The sequence below is a fragment of the Pseudorasbora parva genome, chromosome 7 (genome assembly GCF_024679245.1).
Source record: "Pseudorasbora parva isolate DD20220531a chromosome 7, ASM2467924v1, whole genome shotgun sequence".
In the NCBI taxonomy this organism is placed as follows: Eukaryota; Metazoa; Chordata; class Actinopteri; order Cypriniformes; family Gobionidae; genus Pseudorasbora; species Pseudorasbora parva.
The window spans coordinates 9,630,615-9,650,960 of record NC_090178.1 but is presented as its reverse complement, the minus strand read 5'-3'; the positions used below and the strand labels follow the sequence as shown (position 1 = coordinate 9,650,960).

At 37.8% G+C, this 20,346-nt stretch overlaps 2 protein-coding genes and 1 long non-coding RNA gene across 3 annotated transcripts in view; 1 reads left to right on the top strand and 2 right to left on the bottom strand.

The window, feature by feature from the left end:
• The window catches only part of LOC137082687 (uncharacterized), a 20,941-nt gene extending 8,747 nt beyond the window's left edge, over positions 1 to 12,194 (bottom strand). Inside the window, exon 1 of the long non-coding RNA XR_010906392.1 lies at positions 10,510 to 12,194. This is a non-coding gene — a long non-coding RNA (uncharacterized lncRNA). The remainder of the gene's footprint in view (positions 1 to 10,509) is intronic.
• The window catches only part of dpys (dihydropyrimidinase), an 18,239-nt gene extending 1,608 nt beyond the window's left edge, over positions 1 to 16,631 (top strand). The window contains exons 2-9 of the mRNA XM_067448054.1: positions 145 to 303; positions 2,888 to 3,067; positions 6,538 to 6,727; positions 8,606 to 8,762; positions 8,953 to 9,094; positions 9,200 to 9,342; positions 15,102 to 15,309; positions 15,423 to 16,631. Coding sequence (XP_067304155.1) covers positions 145 to 303; positions 2,888 to 3,067; positions 6,538 to 6,727; positions 8,606 to 8,762; positions 8,953 to 9,094; positions 9,200 to 9,342; positions 15,102 to 15,309; positions 15,423 to 15,497 — 1,254 coding nt within the window. The 3' untranslated portion in view covers positions 15,498 to 16,631. The remainder of the gene's footprint in view (positions 1 to 144; positions 304 to 2,887; positions 3,068 to 6,537; positions 6,728 to 8,605; positions 8,763 to 8,952; positions 9,095 to 9,199; positions 9,343 to 15,101; positions 15,310 to 15,422) is intronic.
• On the bottom strand, positions 15,733 to 20,346 carry LOC137082686 (dendritic cell-specific transmembrane protein). Its single transcript, XM_067448055.1, has 3 exons — positions 19,286 to 20,346; positions 17,861 to 18,193; positions 15,733 to 16,698 (listed from the first exon to the last, which is right to left on the bottom strand). Exons 1-3 carry the CDS (start codon positions 20,342 to 20,344, stop codon positions 16,639 to 16,641), a joined length of 1,452 nt encoding a protein of 483 aa, XP_067304156.1. The 5' UTR covers positions 20,345 to 20,346; the 3' UTR covers positions 15,733 to 16,638.

The window sequence follows — 20,346 nt, the reverse complement described above, 5'->3', positions numbered from 1 at the left end:
CATGAATAAAAGAACACAATGGCAAATATAGAGTACAGTTATACAGCATTGTCCGTAAGGGTCAAAGGTTATCACCCATGGTGAATTAGGAGTTAATTTGTAACAGTGTGTTCTAGAAACATGTTGTGTTGTTTTACATCACAGGCCGCAGTCGCAGGAGGCACGACCATGATCCTGGACTTTGTCATCCCACAGAAGGGGTGTTCACTCCTGGAAGCCTATGAGCAGTGGAGAAGAACGGCTGACCCCAAAGTCTGCTGCGATTACTCCCTTCACATGGCTGTAACCTGGTGGGATGACACTGTATGGCTGCCATATATATACTATGTTAGACTAATTGGGGCTTGTCACTGCACTTACATATGGTTCTGTCATGTCAACTCAGAGGTTGGCATGGTAATGGTATGTTAATGTATTTGGCATTGGCTGAATAGATCTGCTACGCTACTTACGTATAAAGACTTGCTACTGCCAACACATATACAGACTGATGCACATAACATACATAAAATAACCCCGTAGCAGATCTATACAGGTGGATCTGGGGAAGGTGGAGGGTTTCTGAAAAACAGCTAACAATGATTTGAATGTTGAGCAGCAAGCTCATCGGCTGCTGATGCCACAGCAACCAATACTTTTTGTGCGCAAAACCCACCAAAACTAACGTCAACAATCTCTTCAACGTCATTCGTTGATGCTATTCTATTCTACATCAGAATGGCGTTATATCAGAACAGCGTTATAACGTCTTATTTCAATTATTTTTCCCCGGATAAAGTATTCTCGTCGCTTCATAACATTAAGGTTGAATGACTGTAGTGACATGGACTTTTTTAACGATGTCTTTACCTTTCTGGGACTTAAAGCAGCTCTAGGTAACTTTTCAACCTTCATAAAATATTTTCAAGACTCTTGTGATGATACATCGATTTACCATAGGTTGAATGACACGTCTGCCATAGCTTGATGGGGTCTGTATCGTTTTTAAAGGAGGCGTGCCCGACCGATGCTGTCATGCTTGTTATGGTGATTACCTACCACTCAAACATTGAACTGAAGTATCATATAGATTCGGTAAAACGGTAACCACTAGACTACTATAATGACGCTGGCTTGTAAACGTGAGCATCGTGATTATTTGGCGTTTGAAAAAAATAAAACCCATGAAATTATATTCATATGACATGCTGAAACATGCCACTGACTGTACCTGGGATGAAGACATTTCACACGCGCCGCCAGAAGAACACCTGCATATGAACTCCTGCAGTGTTCAACTGTTAGTGCTGCACCAACCCGCGGGGACGCTTTTATGAAGGTTTTTGGCCCGCCCCGCACCACTGTATATATTTTTACAACCCACCCCGCACTCGCGACCATTAAATAGACATACGAGGCCCGCGGGCTATGAGACGACCCGCGCATCACTAGTTCAGGGCTATCAGGGTTGTCATGTCAACAAATGCACGCGCGATGGCATCCCCTGTTGTAGGATGAAAGCTTACGGCAGTAGTTGAGGACATTATTTTTTCCCAACTGTAGGGGGACCCCGAGAGCAAAAGTTGCCAAGTGCTGCTTTAAAAGTTGCAATGACATTGCTGCCTATTAGTACTGTGCAATATATCGAAATATCGCAAATGTACATATCGCAATATGCATATCGCAACAGCATGCAATATCTGAATGATTTTAATAGGTGACTTCAACACTATGAAAAGTGTACGTTTTAGGTCGACGCATATAGCAGTGAATCAACAGGTCACACGACTGTTACTTATGTGACTGGCTTGATGTTAAAAAGAGTTATTAAAACAACTCCTTGTAGTCTTGCGCTGTCTGCTGTCTGACACACACCGAAACGTGCACACAAGCAAGCGTGTGATTCCTTCAGTTCTGTTTCGTTTCTTGTTAAACACTCAAACTATCAAATGTACACACAGTTATGTCGAAAGGGTCTTGATGAGTATTCATGTAAACACAGTCGGTTATGCTTTAAGCGAACTATATCAGTGGTGGAAAGAAACCAAATGCGTGTCAATAGGATCCGTGCATTAGGTCTTAAAGTGACAGGCGGCTAATAGAGAAAACCTGCCGCTGTCTGTCAAACAACAGAAGAACAAGAGAAAATCACTCGGTGCTCAAGGCTGAATAACCTTTGTAGCTTTATGGTGTATATTTAATTCATATGAAGACTACTGTTTTTATTTTTTAATAACAATGATAAATTAAAATAACAAACATAATTGTCCACCCCAATAGTTCAGGAGACTCTGTTTGCCTGGATGTACTAGATGTTTAGTTTTAGGCTGATATAACCATATATTAACAAGTCAAGCAAACAGTTTTTTGTATTTAAATATTGGCAATACATTTTTTGTTTGTTTTCATTGATTTTAAAATCATATTGTCATATTTATGACATTCATTTTTGCTAAAACACGGCTGGTCACTTTCAGCAGTTATAGCGATGCTTTTTTTCCCCCAGAAAGAATGTGAAACACATAAATAATATCATTCTCAGTTTTTAAATGTTTTTTAAAAATATAATTTAAATAGATTTTACAAGCAATATCGTATCGCATATCAAATATCGCATTATTTAACAAGATACCGCATATCGAATTTTTCTCCAATATCGCACTCCCCCGACTGCCTATGGATGGTTCAGAGAGCTCTCAGATTTCATCAAAAATATCTTCATTTGTGTTCTGAAGATGAACAAAGCTCTTACAGGTTTGGAACGACATATATGAGTAATTAATGGCAGAATTTTCATTTTCGGGTGAATTAACCCTTTAAGGACCCATCAGCCTGTGCCATAGAGTTTCATGACAGATCTAGCTATCCATATCTTAACATTAACATATAATTATGGAACTTTCTTTAGGTCAAGAAGGAAATGGAGACTCTCGTTCGAGAAAAAGGTGTCAACTCTTTTAAGATGTTCATGGCATACAAAGACGTCTTCATGCTGCGTGACCATGAGCTGTATGCTGTATTCTCCAAATGTAAGGAGATCGGAGCAATAGCTCAAGTCCATGCAGAGAACGGAGACCTTATTGCAGAGGTGAGAAGAATTCCAAGATCTTCAAATTACAATTCTGCATCAATTTTGTAAACATTCAAATTCAGGAATCTGTTATATATTTTATTAGAATTACGCTCTAAAGGCAACAACCCTGAAAAGTATTTATACAGTATATGATATAAGGGGAGAATGGCGGGACTTTTACAGCAGATGGCTTTTCTAAGCAGATTTCCTGAATGCATCTGTAAGAGTAGACATTTATCATCGTATTTACTATTGGGTCTGATTCTAATATAGACTCAGAGTGTTATCTTTGTGCATCAGCATGAGCCTGTGAAGGGATTTTTTACCCCAGTGCTCTCGGAGTTAAACTTCACCATGAGTAAACCAATGTGCATGTGTTTTTTTGTAAATCATTCTTTAAATGTAAAGCTAAACAAGCCTTAAACAAACAGGTCATGTTGTGCAAGAACTGGCCTGTGCCTTTAAACTAGCAAGTGCCGTTTTTACAAGTTATATGCTCAAAAGTTCAAATGGGGCATATTCTGATAAGAACTGTTATAAATGTTTTTTTCCATGTGAGTATTAGGTTAAGACACCAACAATAACTGGCTATTTTTAAATCACATATATAAATACTGAACATTTTTAGAACTATTTTTAGATCTGTCTATTGCCCAATGCAGCAAAAAGTCTAAGAAAGAACCAGATGTGTCACATTAGTATAAGAGTTGTCAGAGTTCAATGGAGAAGTTTATTATAATATGGCAGTAAAAGAACCAATTTAGGCAAATTATAACTATAATGTTTACTTTAGCTGAAATACATTTAGCCACAGTGTCATTCTTATAACAAATCCCAAGAAATGTGTGAAATATGTTTCCACTGGAGGGCACCAAATACATGAATGAGTTTAATGAAGGGTGGCTGTGCTTTTTACTAGTTTCATAAAGACTACAGCTTAATGGAGAGGATGTGTAACATAAATTGGTCATCTAGAGGCTCAGGTAGGATAGAACGGGTGTTTCTCAAGGACTGCGTCCTTCCTATAGTCCAGGCCTTTTGAGGCTTGTAGGATTGATAGAGTCCTCAGCATTAAACACTAGAATGAGACATGCACATGATTACGTCACATATCAGTACTACGAGATAATAATACTATTAAACCTTAATTTTAGAAAATACTTTGTATGAAAAATCTAACTGGCTTTCTATTAATATAGTATATTGAATGGTAAGCGTCTATAGTATCCTAGTGGCTTACATTATTGGCAGATTATTGTTAGTGATTCATTTACACTAAAATAAAAATATTTCAAAATGAGCTAAATAAAGGACGTCGTGAAACGAAGGTTATGCAGATTGATATCCAAGTGCAGCCGTACTAGGATGCAGCGTTCTGTGTTTGACCCCGTGTGTCGAGACCAGACTTGTCAAAGGCTAAAACACACATCTTAAACAGAACTCTAAAGAAAGAACGAGTTTCTCAATAGAAAACTAAAAGAACCAAAAACCCAAATGAACAAGAGCACGTTTTCCTCTCTCGGTCTTAAATTTAAACATACTCAGCCACAAAGCATACTCTCTCAATCAAACTCATTCTTTCACTCATTCAGCATCGTTGCACGAGTATGTGTAGTGTGAGTGTGAATTATCATGTGACCTACCAGCATCACTTTTGCCACTTCATTGCCATTGAAACCGCAAACTTTTGTTTCAAAGTACAACACCGTTACCGTGAATGCCTCTGTGTAAACTACAAAAAAGCGAATTTGTGAAAACAGCGATGTTATCTGCACGTGTATTGCGTTTTCGGTCTATAGGCACATAGGGCCCTATTTTAAAACATGTTTTAACTTTAGTTAGTGTGTAATGTTGCTGCTTGAGCATAAACAGTATCTGCAAAGTTACAGATCTGAAAGTTCAATGCAAACGGAGACATTGTCTTTTAAAGCTATGGCAGTTTAAAGGACAGTGGAGACAGCGGTGTGGAATAAAGGTCAAATATAAGAAAAATACGCCGTTTAAAAAAGGAAAGAAGTATCAAGACATGTTATACTGCGCCCTATAAACACAACCAAACTTAGAAAAACACCACGGAACAACCCCTTTAATGGTCTGAGCGCATGGTCTGAAGCACATGGAGCAGGGCTTATAAGGGCGTGTCCAAATCCACTTTTGCAAGTTAAATAAAACAGGAGGCACACCAGGCGCATGGTCCAAAAGGGATGTGCCTAGTCTCTAAATGACTCATGGGTATGTTTTGGACATAACACGCAATAAAACAATTAGTCTCATCTCCCATTCCCTTTAAAAGCCAGTTGCGCTTGCACCATGGCGGATTCGCCATTTACAGGGCAGAAATTAAGAGTGAAAAGACTGAACGCTTCTCCAGAGAAGGATCCTTTTATTTTTAATATTTAAAAATATTTGTGTGCTGCTGCATGTCCCTGAGTGTGTAGTAAGCAGAGTGTATGTGCGCTAGATACCCTCATACGTGCCCTTTAAAACTTTAGACCAGGTTTTTGTTGGTCAATGTCACAGTTGTTTTCAGTTGCCTCAAAATAGTAACGTGCCAAACAATGCGCCTGAATACCAGCATTCCCATGGGCGAACAAATGGGCGCGAGTGCGTTTGCTATTTAAACAGCGTGGTGCTGGACCTGAACACGATAACTGCATCAGGCTGAAACTAGCAAAAAACAAAAAAACACCTGTGTTGCTCCTGCATGGCGTCACAGCGGCAGGTGTATGATAGGGCCCACAGTGTTTCCTTACTAAGTGACATCGCCAGCTACTGGCCTGCCGTTAATAATACTGCATTTTGAGTAGTTTTCACAGATCCATGTGACCTGGGATCATTTTGACAGTGGTATCGTCTGTATGCAAAAAATGCAAAGGAAAATATTTTCTGTTTTTAGTACATCATTGTCATGGAAATGTACCCTAAAACAAGAAGAAACAAACCTTGAGAAAAAGTATGCTCTATGAATTCTTTCTTACTTTAAAATGACATGGTAGTGGGCTCTCTTGGAGTGTGCCACTGCAACAACCTAGTAACTACCCACAACACCCTAGCAACCACCTAAAACACCTTAGTAACTACATATAAATGCGTTAAAACAACTCAGAACACCTTACAGTTGCCTAAAACACCTTAACAACTATATATGATTTACTAAAAACACCACGCAACCACATAAGAGTGTCCTTATAAACATAAAAGCCCTGGCAACCACCTTCATAACCTATGGATTGTGGCGGTGAGTTTTGCTAGGCAAGCATCACTTCTGCCTTCTTCAGAAAATATAAATATATTTTTACTATTCTTTTCCTGCTGTGCAAGCACTACTGTTTCCTTCAGAAATGCTAATGTAGTTATATTAGGAGCTATATATTACAGTTGAAGTTTCATGCTGATGTAGTTGACGCCTGTCCCACAGAGCACAATGAAATTTATTTGAAATAGTCCCTTTCTGTGAATATTGATTTGCATGTGTGCTCACACAGGGTTCTAAGCGTATGCTCTCTCTGGGCATCACGGGTCCTGAGGGCCATGAGATGTGTCGTCCGGAGGAAGTGGAGGCGGAGGCCACACAGCGTGCCATCACTATCGCCCATGCCGCTAACTGCCCGCTTTACGTGGTGCACGTCATGAGCAAATCTGCAGCGAAGGTAGTGGCTAATGCACGCAGAAACGGTGAGTGAGCTGGGAGATTACTAAGGCAAGAATATTGCTCAGCAGAAAAGTGTCAAAAATATGCAAGTCTGTACTGTAGCCGATTCAAAAGTCCGTTGTTCGCTTACAGGTAGCGCAAAAAAACTCCAACTCTGCCTTCATTGTGTTAAGCCCGCCCACTGACTCTATACACGATGTGATTGGCCTGACAAAAGCTCGGTTTTTCCAGCTCACAATCCAACGGAGAGTTGCTAGACTACCCTGGCTGCAATTTACATTTGCTACTGCTAGGTTGCGTCCAGATTTCTAGGCTAACAAGTCTGCATTTTAGGGATTGCTTTTTTATTTATTTATAATTTTGTACTGCAAATTATGAAGCAAATTCATTGTGCATCTGCTCGACTAGATCAGAGCAGTCTGGAAACTGACCATTTCCTGTTTTTAATATATGTTCCAGGGGCCTGTACCATGATGATAGTTTAAGAAACTGAGGGTTACAGGATTAGTTTGGAGTTGACAAAACCAAACCAATCATCAGCTTTCTCTGTCAACTCAGGCTTTGTTCTTGAGTTCAGTTTAGCTGTGACATCAGGAGTAAACAGCCAATCACAAGCTGAGATTCACTTCTCTCTTCTGCAGAATGCTGCAGGATTGAAAAATATTAAGAGTTTAAACAAATTTACAAACCATGAAGAGCTGTCTATGAAAGAGGACAACTTAAAGAAAAAATATAATTCGTCAATGTAAGTAAAAGTTAGTTGATATAGAGAGAATTGAACATTTAAGCTCAGTAAGCTTCTTTTTAATAGCTTTATTTCTTGATTTTAAAGATAATTTGTATGACTTTATGTAGGCTATTTATATTCATTTTAACAAAGTGCCTATTAATGATTGATTAACTAAAATGATGCATGTGTAATTGATTAAGGGTATCTAAATCATTAAAAATTATTATTATTATTATTATAAATAAACGTTTTTAAAAGCCAGACACTTTAGTCTTTAAAAACCATTTGCTGTGTAGTGACCTTTAATTTGGAGTAGAAACAGGGGGAGTGACTTTATTACACCAGAGGTGTGTCACTTTACTCACAGCTGATTGGTCCAGTTTCAGTTTGAGATCTCTTATTCAGAACATAACCTGGCCTGGAGCAGGTTAGCTGTGGAGCACAAGTGACTATGCTATGAATACAGCTAAACAGCTAACTTTAATGGTTCCTAAAACCCAGGATTGACACAAACTAAGCTTAAACATATCTGGCTAACCAGCTAAACCAGCTTCATGGTATCGGCCCCTTGATTGACAACAACAACAACAAAAATTCCTTTGAAACGACTTTAATGTTTTTGAAAAGTGTGCTGCTCAGCAAGGCTAAATTTATTTGCTTAGTATTAGTAGGCCTTTTGGTAAAATTAGTGAAATATTATTACATTATAAAATAAGTGTTTTCTACTTGATGCATTTTAAAATCTAATTTATTCCTGATTTCCGATTTGTCACATTATTCTTCAGAAATTCTAATATAGTGATTTGCTGCCCAGGAAGAATTTTATGGTTATGCTACTTAATATTTTTTGTGGAAACTAATTTTTCAGAGTTATTTGATAAATTAAAAGTTCCAAAGAACAGCATTTTTTAAAATAGATATCTTTTTAACATTTTTTAAATGTCTTTACTGTCACTTTGCTTATCAATTATCAAATGTGTTTAGAAATTGTTCAGATTAGGGATTTAAAATGGGGACGAGCACCAATTAATGTGGATTTTATTACATTTGGACCAAGGTGATCGGGTTTCAGTGTTAGTGTACTGGCGTTGTTTGATTGTTTCCCCCATTTCTAAACCTGATTATGAAACACTTAAAAGTGATCATCATCACACTGATTGTTTCTCGTCAGGTCGAGTGGTGTTTGGAGAGCCCATTGCTGCTGGACTGGGCACAGACGGCACGCACTACTGGCATACGAATTGGGCTCATGCTGCTGGTTTTGTCATGGGCCCACCCTTAAGACCAGACCCCAGCACCCCTGGATATCTGATGGACCTGCTGGCCAAGTGGGAACCTTCATGATTTCATAATTTACTTGAGGAGATATGAAAATAAAATTAAAAAAATTAAAATTCTGTCATTAAATTACACACTGTAATGTCATTCCAAACCCGTAAGACTTTCATTCATCTTCAGAAAAAAAGAGAATATTTCTAATCATGAAGCAATGAGAACATAATGTGCATTATCTTACAGTGACGATCTAAACGTAACAGGAACGGACAACTGCACATTTTCAGTGTGTCAGAAAGCCCTTGGGAAAGACGACTTTACCAAAATCCCAAACGGAGTCAATGGCGTTGAAGACAGGATGTCTGTTATATGGGAGAAGGGAGTGGTCAGTGCATCCATCCGTCCGTCTCAGTGCAGCACTGACCTTTGGTTCTCATTCTTTGACGTGAGGGCCACAAAAATAACAATTTGTGTGTTGTATTTTCCCCAGCACAGCGGAAAAATGGATGAAAACCGGTTTGTAGCTGTCACCAGTACTAACGCAGCAAAAATCTTCAACCTTTATCCTCAAAAAGGAAGAATTGCTCAAGGCTCTGATGCAGACCTGGTCATATGGGACCCAAAGGCCACCAGGTAACTCATCACAGCCTAGAAAACTGTGAGCTCATTTACATGATCTAATGAATAATGAGCCTACGTGTTTCATAGTGCAGACATTCCCTCAGCCACTGGCCAATGGGGATACAAAATGTACTTGAAATACATTTGATATACCAGTGAAATAGGTCGGGAATACTTAGGGTTAGGCATTTGAACTAACCACTAACCCTAAGTATTGTGACATAATTTATATCGAAAAATTCTACAGCTTTTTTTGATGAGATATGTTCTTTTAATTTTCCATTGGTTTCTAACTGATCAGACAGGAGAAAATGTTCCATAGACTTGCATTGAAAGTGCCAGATTTACACAACAGAATATTATAGAGACTGGGGGTGGGATTATTTGCCTGTGTACAATTACTTAGCAACTTAACACTTTAGAAATCACCCTTAACACCCTAGCAACCACATAACTACACCCTGGCAGCAACATCAGTCATCCCAACCCGACCACACATACATGCGTATAAATAGTACGAGTGTGCAATGTCGTGTAATGTATACGCCAAAACTCATTTTGGCGTGCATATGATACGCTGTTTTTCGCGTGTATATGATACGCTCTTTATGCGTAGGTTTAGGGTGGTGGGGTGGGGGGGTTCGTGTGTATAATACGCCATAAAATGCGTATCATATGCACGCGCTACACACAGGCAAGCAGCACTCATAAAATGTAAAGATGACACATTTACACTTCATCTTTAAAGAAAACAAAACCATTTTGCATTTTACTTCGCATGGAATTCCAAAAAGCAATGCCTCTGTGTTTCACAATAATGTACCATAATGTTTTGTTCTTATAATTCAAAATGTGGTCTTCTCATTTCATGGGCTTCAGCTTTTACATATCTTCATTTCATGACTGCTTGAATTTATTTGTAATTGAATATGTCTTCAATGTTGTTGAGCCTTCTATTGTGCTTCACTTTAATTGCTGTTTTTGTTATTCAGCTGAAATGAGCCTTGTACTTGCCTTATTCCATAAATGTAATCCATACCTCATGTTTTTGAAGGGTAGTCACATTAGGGAGAGTAACTGTGAGGGTAATTTGTGCAATTAATGATAAACACAGTTTTGCCTAGCTTGCTTGTAAGAGCTTTGAAATGAATGAAAGTATGTAGGTTCAGATAGGCCTACCTGTGATGAAGGTAGAGCGTGTTTCTGCATGTGTGAGGATGATTTATAGATGCTGTACATACTGCAGATGTTGCTATGACGAAGCGGGTTGGCTGTTAAGACGTGCCCATAAATGGAGGAACATGAAGCGTTCTTCCTGCTCAAACACGTCGTTTGGAAAGCTCACGCTTGAGAGGAGAGGACGGAAGCAGCAGACGGCCCTGGGTCTTATGTAATTGGGCCACGTTGCGGCTCCTTTTCCCCGTGAATCTGGGCTAGCTCCCTCTAGGCAAATAACCAACCGCTGATGTGAGTTAAGCAGTGGGGACCAATGTGCTGAAATTTAGCGCACAGCACCGCTGCATTAATCAGAGCTGAGCGCTTGTGTAAGACTCGCTAACAAGGGACCGGTGACGTGCATGTTCTGGTATATAGCCTATTAGACAATTAGGGTCAACTGGATGTAGGCTATGTTCTAAGCAGAAAATAATGGAAAGAAAATAATGGACATTTACCCACAATATTTGCATTTTATGTTAAGATTTAAGGGTCTTCCATATTGTGCCTCACAACTGATTGTACTGACAGTTCATTCAGCTGTGAGACTGCATAATTATCCATCTCTCAGATAATTATCAAGATAAAACAATAAGCCAAGAGAAGCCAAGCGTTATGATTTTACCGCGGGTAAGGGGTATTCATAGGCACAACATGAAGCTTTAAAGCCAGTGTTCAAAAAAATGTTACATCAATCAATATTAATACAAAAAACGATTATTTTGCCAGTTTAAACTGATGTAATTTCTAACTTTGAAACTGCAAAAATAAAGACTTGGACAATATATCCATGAAACTCTCAACTTCTCGCATATAGGTTCTAGACTTGTATAGTTGCTTTTTGCTTTGTATTTTTTGGCCTCTAATTATAAAACTGAATATACAGTTGTAAACAAAAAGAAATTGCAAAATAAGTATTGTTTTCAAGACTGAGTTTGGAACACGCCCTTTGTCACCCATTGACTGAATGAAGAGACCAGTCCCGCCCCCAATTCATGCTATTGGTCAAGCTTGAGTAGAAGTAGACGGGACAAAAAGGAATTATTCATAGCACCACAGAGACAGTGTTCATAGTTTTCGAGATGATGTATAGAAAATATTTTAACACCAAAACAGTTACAGCTACAGTTCCGTAACAACAATCTAAGTATCTTGTGTGCCTTTATCAGCATTTTACAAAGCAAGGAATCAACATGAATATTTAATTAGCTTACCTATGGAAGATTGTCTCCACCACAAAAATAAAAAAAGGTAACTGAAACTTTTATAACACAATTCATATTTTCAGAAATGTAATAATATATATATTCTGATTACCCCCCCCCCCCCAGAATGTAATTGTATCTCACAATTATAATTATATCCTACAATTCTGATAAAAGTAACTAATGTAAACACGCAATTGTGAGAAAATTTTTTTATAAGATCAAGAGTCGCAATTATATATTTAACTTTTACAACTTTTTTCAATATTAGAATAAGAAATACATTGTTTCAAGTTAAAAAATGTGTGCTTGTGCTTTAAGTTTAGTTAACTTTAGTTAAGTTGGACATTCTCAACCAATTTCAAGTTGTTATTACTAATTGCAGATTTTTTTTATTATAATGCACTCAAACATTTTTTTTAAACTGTAAGATAAGCTGTCAGAAGATAAATATTTTAGGCAATATATTTCAAGCAGTACAACCTTTAACCCTCAATTTTAGGACCATAGCATTCATCAATTTTGAAATGCTGGAAGATTTATTTCACAGCATTCTAGATGCAACAATAAAAAGCATAGCATACATTGTATGCAGTTTTTATTTTTATTCATAATAAATCAATTAATGAAAACTTCTGTACAGACAAATTCTTAGTCAAGCTAAACAGTAGGAAGATTAATATCCCTTGACAGTTGATAGAATCCATACATTTTTCTGTCTTCCTAAATGAGTTGTAAATTAGTCGATAGCTGCCATTTTAAAACTCCTGATTTTGCTTCTTAGTTCTGGAGACAGATGGCCACTCTGAGCTCATTTGAACTCTGCTGATACAGCATGCAAAAAAATGCTGAACTTGGGAAACAACAGATTTGGGGGGAAACACTGTCAATGGATGCTGATGTATTATATTCTGTGTGTGTGTGTGTGTGTGTGTGTGTGTGTGTGTGTGTGTGTGTGTGTGTGTGTGTGTGTGTGTGTGTATATATATATATATATATATATATATATATATATTATATACACTATATTGGCAAAAGTTTGGGGACGCCAGCCTTTATATGCACATTCATTTGAACGAAATCCCATTCTTAATCTGTAGGGTTTAATATGGAGTTGGCTCACCCTTTGCAGCTCTAACAGCTTCAACACTTCTGGGAAGGCTTTTCACAAGGTTTAGGAGTGTGTTTATGGGAATTTTTGACTATTCTTCTAGAAGTGCATTTGTGAGGTCAGGCGCTAATGTTGGACGAGAAGTCCAGGCTCACAGTCTACGCTCTAATTCAATCCAAAAGTGTACCTTAGGGTTGATTTTAGGACTTGAATGCAGGCCAGTCAAGTTCCTCCACACCAAACTCACTCATCCAGGGACCTTGCTTTGAATACTGGTGCATAGTCATGTTTTAACAGGGGGTAAAGGGTAACATCCCTAAACTGTTCCCACAAAGTTGGGAGCATGACATTTTCCAAAATGTCTTATGCTGAAATATTCAAAGTTCCTTTCACTGAAAAACAACCCCACACCATAATTCCCCTGCCACCAAACTTTACACCTGGCACAATGCAGTCAGGTAAGTACCCTTTCTCCTGGCAAATGCCAAACCCAGACTTATCCATCAGATTGCCAGACAGACAACTGTGATTTGTCAGAAAGATGAACGATGTCCAGAGAACATGTCTTCACAGCTCCAGAGTCCAGTGGCAGAGTGCTTTACACCACTGCATCTGATGCTTCGCATTGCACTTGGTGATGTAAGGCTTGGATGCAGCTGCTCGGCCATGGAAACCCATTCCATGAAGCTCTCTATGCACTGTTATTGAGCTAATCTGTAGGACACACAAAGTTTAGAGGTCTGTAGCTATTGAATCTGCAGAAAGTTGGTGAGCTGTGCGCCTCAGCATGCGCTGACTCCGCTCCTACCACTTTGTGGCTGTTGTTCCCAATTGCTCCCACTTTGTTATAATACCACTAATATAATACCACCACAGTGAAATATTTAGTAGTGAGAAATATATATATATATATATAGTATTATTAGGAACACCTGTTCAATTTCTCATTAATGCAATTATCTAATCAACCAATCACATAGTAGTTGCTTCAATGCATTTAGGGGTGTAGTCCTGGTCAAGACAATCTCCTGAACTCCAAACTGAATGTCAGAATGGGAAAGAAAGGTGATTTAAGCAATTTTGAGCCTGGCATGGTTGTTGGTGCCAGACGGGCCAGTTTGAGTATTTCACAATCTGCTCAGTTACTGGGATTTTCACGCACAACCATTTCTAGGGTTTACAAAGAATGGTGAAAAGGGAAAAACATCCAGTATGTGGCAGTTCTGTTGGCGAAAATGCCTTGTTGATGCTAGAGGTCAGAGGAGAATGGGCCGACTGATTCAAGCTGATAGAAGAGCAACTTTGACTGAAATAACCACTCGTTAAAACAGAGGTATGCAGCAAAGCATTTGTGAAGTCCCAACACGCACAACCTTGAGGCGGATGAGCTACAACAGCAGAAGACCCCACCGGGTACCACTCATCTCCACTACAAATAGGAAAAGGGGCTACAATTTGCACAAGCTCAACAAAATTGGACAGTTGAAGACTGGAAAAATATTGCCTGGTCTGATGAGTCTTGAATTCTGTTGAGACATTCAGATGGTAGATTCAGAATTTGGTGTAAACTGAATGAGCATGGAGCCATCATGCCTTGTTACCACTGTGCAGGCTGGTGGTGGTGGTGTAATGGTGTGGGGGATGTTTTCTTGGCTTTAGGCCCCTTAGTGCCAATTGGCCATCATTTAAATGCCACGGCTTACCTGAGCATAGTTTCTGACCATGTCCATCCCTTTATGACCACCATGTACCCATCCTCTGATGGCTACTTCCAGCAGGATAATGCACCATGTCACAAAGATTGAATCATTTCAAATCGGTTTCTTGAACATGACAATGAGTTCACTGTACTAAAATGGCCCCCACAGCCACCAGATCTCAACCCAAATCCCAACCTCCACACAAATCTCCATCAACTGCAAAATGCTATCCTATCAATATGGGCCAACATTTCTAAAGAATGATTTCAGCACCTTTTTGAATCAATGCCACATAGAATTAAGGCAGTTCTGAAGGCGAAAGGGGGTCAAACACAGTATTAGTATGGTGTTCCTAATAATCCTTAAGGTGAGTGTATATATATATATATATATATATATATATATATATATATATATATATATATATATATATATATATATATATATATATATACACAACAGTTAATTCTGGTTCTCTATTCTGATTCAACTCGTATTAATCAATGTCCTCTATTGTGTATAATTTTGTGTTGTTTTTAGGGTGATTTCAGCAAAGACTCACCACCAGGCTGTGGACTATAACATATTTGAGGGAATGCGGTGTCATGGACTTCCAGTGGTCACGATCTCCAGAGGGAAGGTGGTATATGAAAACGGGCAACTGTTCACAAAACCAGGGGAGGGACGATACATCCCACGAAAACCCTTTGCTGAATTTGTGTATAAGAGAATTGATCAGCGGGAAAAGGTAAGTCATGTTTGGGCTTTAGTGTGAGACTGCCTAACATCCCCTATAATTTCATTAAAAATGTGGCCATTTTGTTCTGTATGAACTGGAGGTAAACATAATTTGTTTTTTAGGTTGGAAAGCCCAGCGCTGTGTGCAGAGAACCGTATGCTGGAGAAATCATATCTATTGGCCAGAAAAGATCCTGAATCACAGAATGTTTTAGAAGGAAGATGAATGTGCATTTAAAACCAAAGATCGAAGTAAACTTTACAGTGTAATGTCATCAAAGAAAATGTTCAAGTTCCACAAAGAATATTTTATTTTATAATCCTGTAGAAAACATGTTTGCTGTAAAGAATCTAGAAAACATTGCACAGAAAACACACAAATGTCCCCAATGATCCCCAAGGACCTTTTGTGAAATGGAATTCATGGATGCTAAAGGTTCTTCATGGAACCATCAATGACAGTAAAGAAACTTTATTTTTAAGATTGTACAGTGAAAATAATGCTGCAAAGAACTATTGAAGAACCACTTATTGATGAACAATGATTTCGTGCTTTGAGTCACTCCCAAAAACGCCATACCGCATTGTTAAATACAGAATGTGAATTACAGAATGTGAATTAAAGCTGTTCTTTTTTTCTTTTTTAACTACACAATATTTTAATAACATTTTATTTTCTGTCCTGTTTTTGCACGCACACACAAACACTTAAAAACAATATTTTCAACATTGATAATAATTTTTTTCTTGAGCAGCAAATCAGCAGAATGATTTCTGAAGCATTATATGATGCTGAATATTCAGCTTTGCTATCACAGGAAGAAATTATATTTTAAAATATATTAATGTATAATACAATATAACTGATTTTACTGTATTTGTGAGCTTAAAAGTCTTTCAAAACTATTTAAAATGTATTCAGACCCCAAACTTTTTAATGTACATGTTTTGTATTCTTCATGAGAAAACTTGTTTTACGACTTATGCTCATCATCGCTTAATGACTTCCACCACAATTTGAAATTGTTAACCCCTGAAGGTACAGACACACAAAGGCCTAGATTAGGGACCGGGTCAGTGTGGCTAGTGGAAAGCTTCAACCTGGTGGCATGATATTGCCAAAAGAAAACCAGAGCCCTGGCCACATACAGTGTAAAGTGATCACTAGGTCCCATCATCCCATTTCCTTCTATACTTTGACCACTGGGTCACCACAAACACAACCCATTGCAAGGCCAAAGTGCACTTTTTGATAACAAATACCTGTAAATTGTGTTGTCCACATGTACTCTATCAAAATGATGGCTGATTAAAGGACTGTAACAAACTTCATGAATGTTTAAACAGCATCAAGGTTTGTTCTGTGCTTATGGAAGAGTAAGGGGCACCAAAAATTGGACTGCAATAAAAACAAAAGAAAGTGTGTTAATACAATGCACATTATAACAGCAAATGCCTGACATACTCTATGCAAGAACCCGAAAACAGAATCTCACAGCTATATAAGTTTGATTTCACACATCGTACTTTTGTGAAATGTCACAACACAATTTGCAATGCAAATATGTGTTGCATTCATAAAACTATATTAACAAACACCTTCTGCTACTGTACAATACCAGTCAAACGCTTAGAAAAAATGTAGCTTAGAAAAAACTTAGGCTGCATTTTGTACGGTAATTTACATTTACATTTATTCATTTAGCAGACACTTATCTAAAGTGACTTATAACTAAGGAATACCGAAAGCGATCTATCGTAAAGAGGAGAAAAATTACAAAAAGTGCTTGAAATACTAAGCTTTGGACATCATTGCTTAGAGTAGCATAAGCTAGATCAGGGAGGGGATAGAGGAAAATGTATTTAAAAAACATTTTTTTTAAGATGAGGTTAAGCGCTCACGGATGCTCAAGTGCTCAAGTAATGTATTAATACATTAATAAGATACAGTAAAGCCAGTAATATTCAACAATAATAATAATAAAGGAGAAGAAAAGTTTCTTGAGCAGCAAATCAGTATATTACAAGATCGTGTGACCCTGAAGACTGGAGTAAAGATGCTAAAAATTCAGCTTGACATCACAGGAATACATTTTGAATACATTTGAAAATTATTATTTTAATTTGTAATAATATCTCACGATATTATAGTGTGTATTCTAGTTTTTGATTAAATAAATGCAGCCTTGGTGAGCATTTGTATTACTTTGTAGGAAATTTTAATGTTTCTGGCCATGGTCACAAAGCTAAATTAGGACTTGTTTTCAGAGAATATATTTTGAATTATCCCACTGACATAAATGTCATGCTTTTAAATATTTCATTTAATTATTACTATATCATGCTATAAATATATAAACAATTAAGTGAGATTAATGCTTAAAACAAGAAGAAAAATGCAAAATGGGTAAGAAAAATAAATACATTTATGTATCATTATGTATGTTCTCCTAAATATTTACACAATTAAGTAAAATTATTCTGTTTTTAACATTATAAAAATATTGATTTAGAATAAATAGTGATGTTGCCAGAGTGAATATAAAACATTTCCTACCAACCTGCATGGCTAAAGTCTTCAGATCTCCTTCACGTTCTTCCGTTTTGGATTTGCACCGCTTTCTTAAAATCTTTGCATGCAGATAGGCAGCTCTTTTCTTTGCGACATCTGAGAAAAACTGCTCAGATAGCACAACCCTGAGCTGGACCATCTGTGATGACAGCAGAATCAGAACAACCAGAAAGCCCAGGACGACAGACAGAGGGACCAGAGATTGATACAGCCACAGTTCTGGTTCAGGCAAGCACTTCTTCTCAAACAGAGACACTGTGTAGGAAAAATTGGCCCCTTTTGCATTTTCTTCAACGGGTAAACCTAGAAATAATGTTGCTTCCTTTCAAAACAAAGAAGAGAAAGTGGAGAGAAGAAAATTAGATGAAGTTCAGACAATTTTCATACAGTTTGATTAGAAAAAGGATAGTTCACACAAAATTTTTAATTCAGTCACTGGTTTAACTCGCCCTCATGTTATTCTAAAATGGTATGACTTTATTTTTCGGTGAAACACAAAAGAAGATATGGTAATACTTTAAAATAAGGTCTCATTTATTAACATCAGCTAACTAACATGAACTAACAATAAAGAATACATTTGTAACAGTATTTATTCATCTTTGTTAATGTTAGTTAATAAAAATTAAGTTGATCATTGTTTATTCATGTTAGTCCAAAGGACATAAGCAAAACTAATGTTAACCAATACAACTTTTGATTATAATTATTTTAAAATTGCTGAAATTAACATGAACTAAGATTAATAATGAATGAAACTCCATTGTGAAGTGTTACCTAAGATATTTTGAAGAATGTTGTGGTCCAAACCAGTCATAGCCTACAGGTTTGGAACGCCATGAAGGTGAGTAAATTAAGATAAAAAAAAAATAATTTTTGTAAGGGTAAACTATTCCTTTAAAAATAGGCTACATATGTCCACACAGGAATAATGTGTATTTTCTTTAGAACACAAAACGTTATGAATGAAACTGGATTCTATAACTAGTGTGACTGTAGGCTATTTACAGAAACAATAACAATATGGGTGAGTTTGCAGCAAAATATGGTTGGCTAACCATTACAGTTGGTTCCATAAGGATCTGTTTATAGATTTGACAACAGATTGGAGAAGAATTGAATTCTTTAACTTCCTTGCTTTTATACGTGGAACTATGTGATCTATACCTTTGATAACGTTCACACAACAGAATATGATAGTTAGCCTATTCAGTTAGCCAACAGAATGCTACAGGGTTCTATTCGGATAATTCAGTTTTGACAGAAAGTGGAACCGGATTAGCTGTAAATAAAATACCTCAGGAATTTTAGTCAGTCGTTTTGAGTGTTAAAGACAGTTATTTTAATACTCAATAAGGACTAACGTATCCAAGTAGTCTATCATCATCATCAGTAGAACATTATTCCAGTTTACCTGAATTTTTATCCCCACAGGAACACGAAGTGGCTCTAGTTCCCCGAGGCGCTTGCTCAGAACCACAATAAGCCAGTAAATCAGGCCGTCGAGACTGATAAACACCAGCCAGGTGAGGCAGTGAGTGAGTATAGGAATACTGAACTTGAGCATAGCTTTCCACTGCCGACCCGTCGGGCGGATGGACGGAGTCATTAAATAACGTTCAGATTCGCTTTTGGTGAGCGGAAGAACAAACGGTTTGCCCTTTTGCCTTTGCTGCTCGTCGAAGCAACGGAAAGTTTTCGTGATGTATATGTTGTTGTACTTTTTGTCTACGTGAAATCTTCTCAGGTATAGAGCAGTGAGGAGCACAAGAAATAAAAGACCTATTGTGGGAGACAATATTTTTCCTGTTGAAGACAAAGCATTGGTCAGTGCTAACACACTCTGGGTGGTCTGGTTTAGAGCCTGTTCGGCCTCAGAGAGGTGAATTTTGAAGAGCTTAGAGTCCACCTTTGGTTTGAGTGCAAAATCGGCATGGTAGTTCCCAAGCTGAACATTTACAAAGTAACTTTTAAGTTGATTTCCCACCCATATTAGCATTTTAATATAATTTCCAAGGGGTTCTGTATTGATATCCAGTAACTTTTCCTCCAAGTTGCAGAGGAGTCCTTTTGCAAGCAGTCTCATGTTCTGTAAAGTGTTCTGGATGTTGAAGAAAATCACTGAACTGGTTCCTAATGTGAGGAGAAGACTCTTCACGTGCTTCATACCCATCCCGATCAAAACCAGGGCTGCAAAACAACGAATCCTTTCTGAGAAATACATCGCTGATGTTAAGCTTATACAAAAAACACAAGTGAGGGGAACCGAGACCTCCTGAGCACTTTTGAAGGAAAAGTGAAGGATGAGGAAGAGGAAGGTGCTCAGAATGATGCTGGTGGTAAAGCAGCTCAACAGGAGGAGATGTTTTTCCTTCCAGCTTTTAGTGGTGTTGATCATATAGAGACCATATATTCTGGACCAGACCCATCCCAGTCTTTCTGCCAGCTGATTAACTTTAGTTCGAATCATCATCG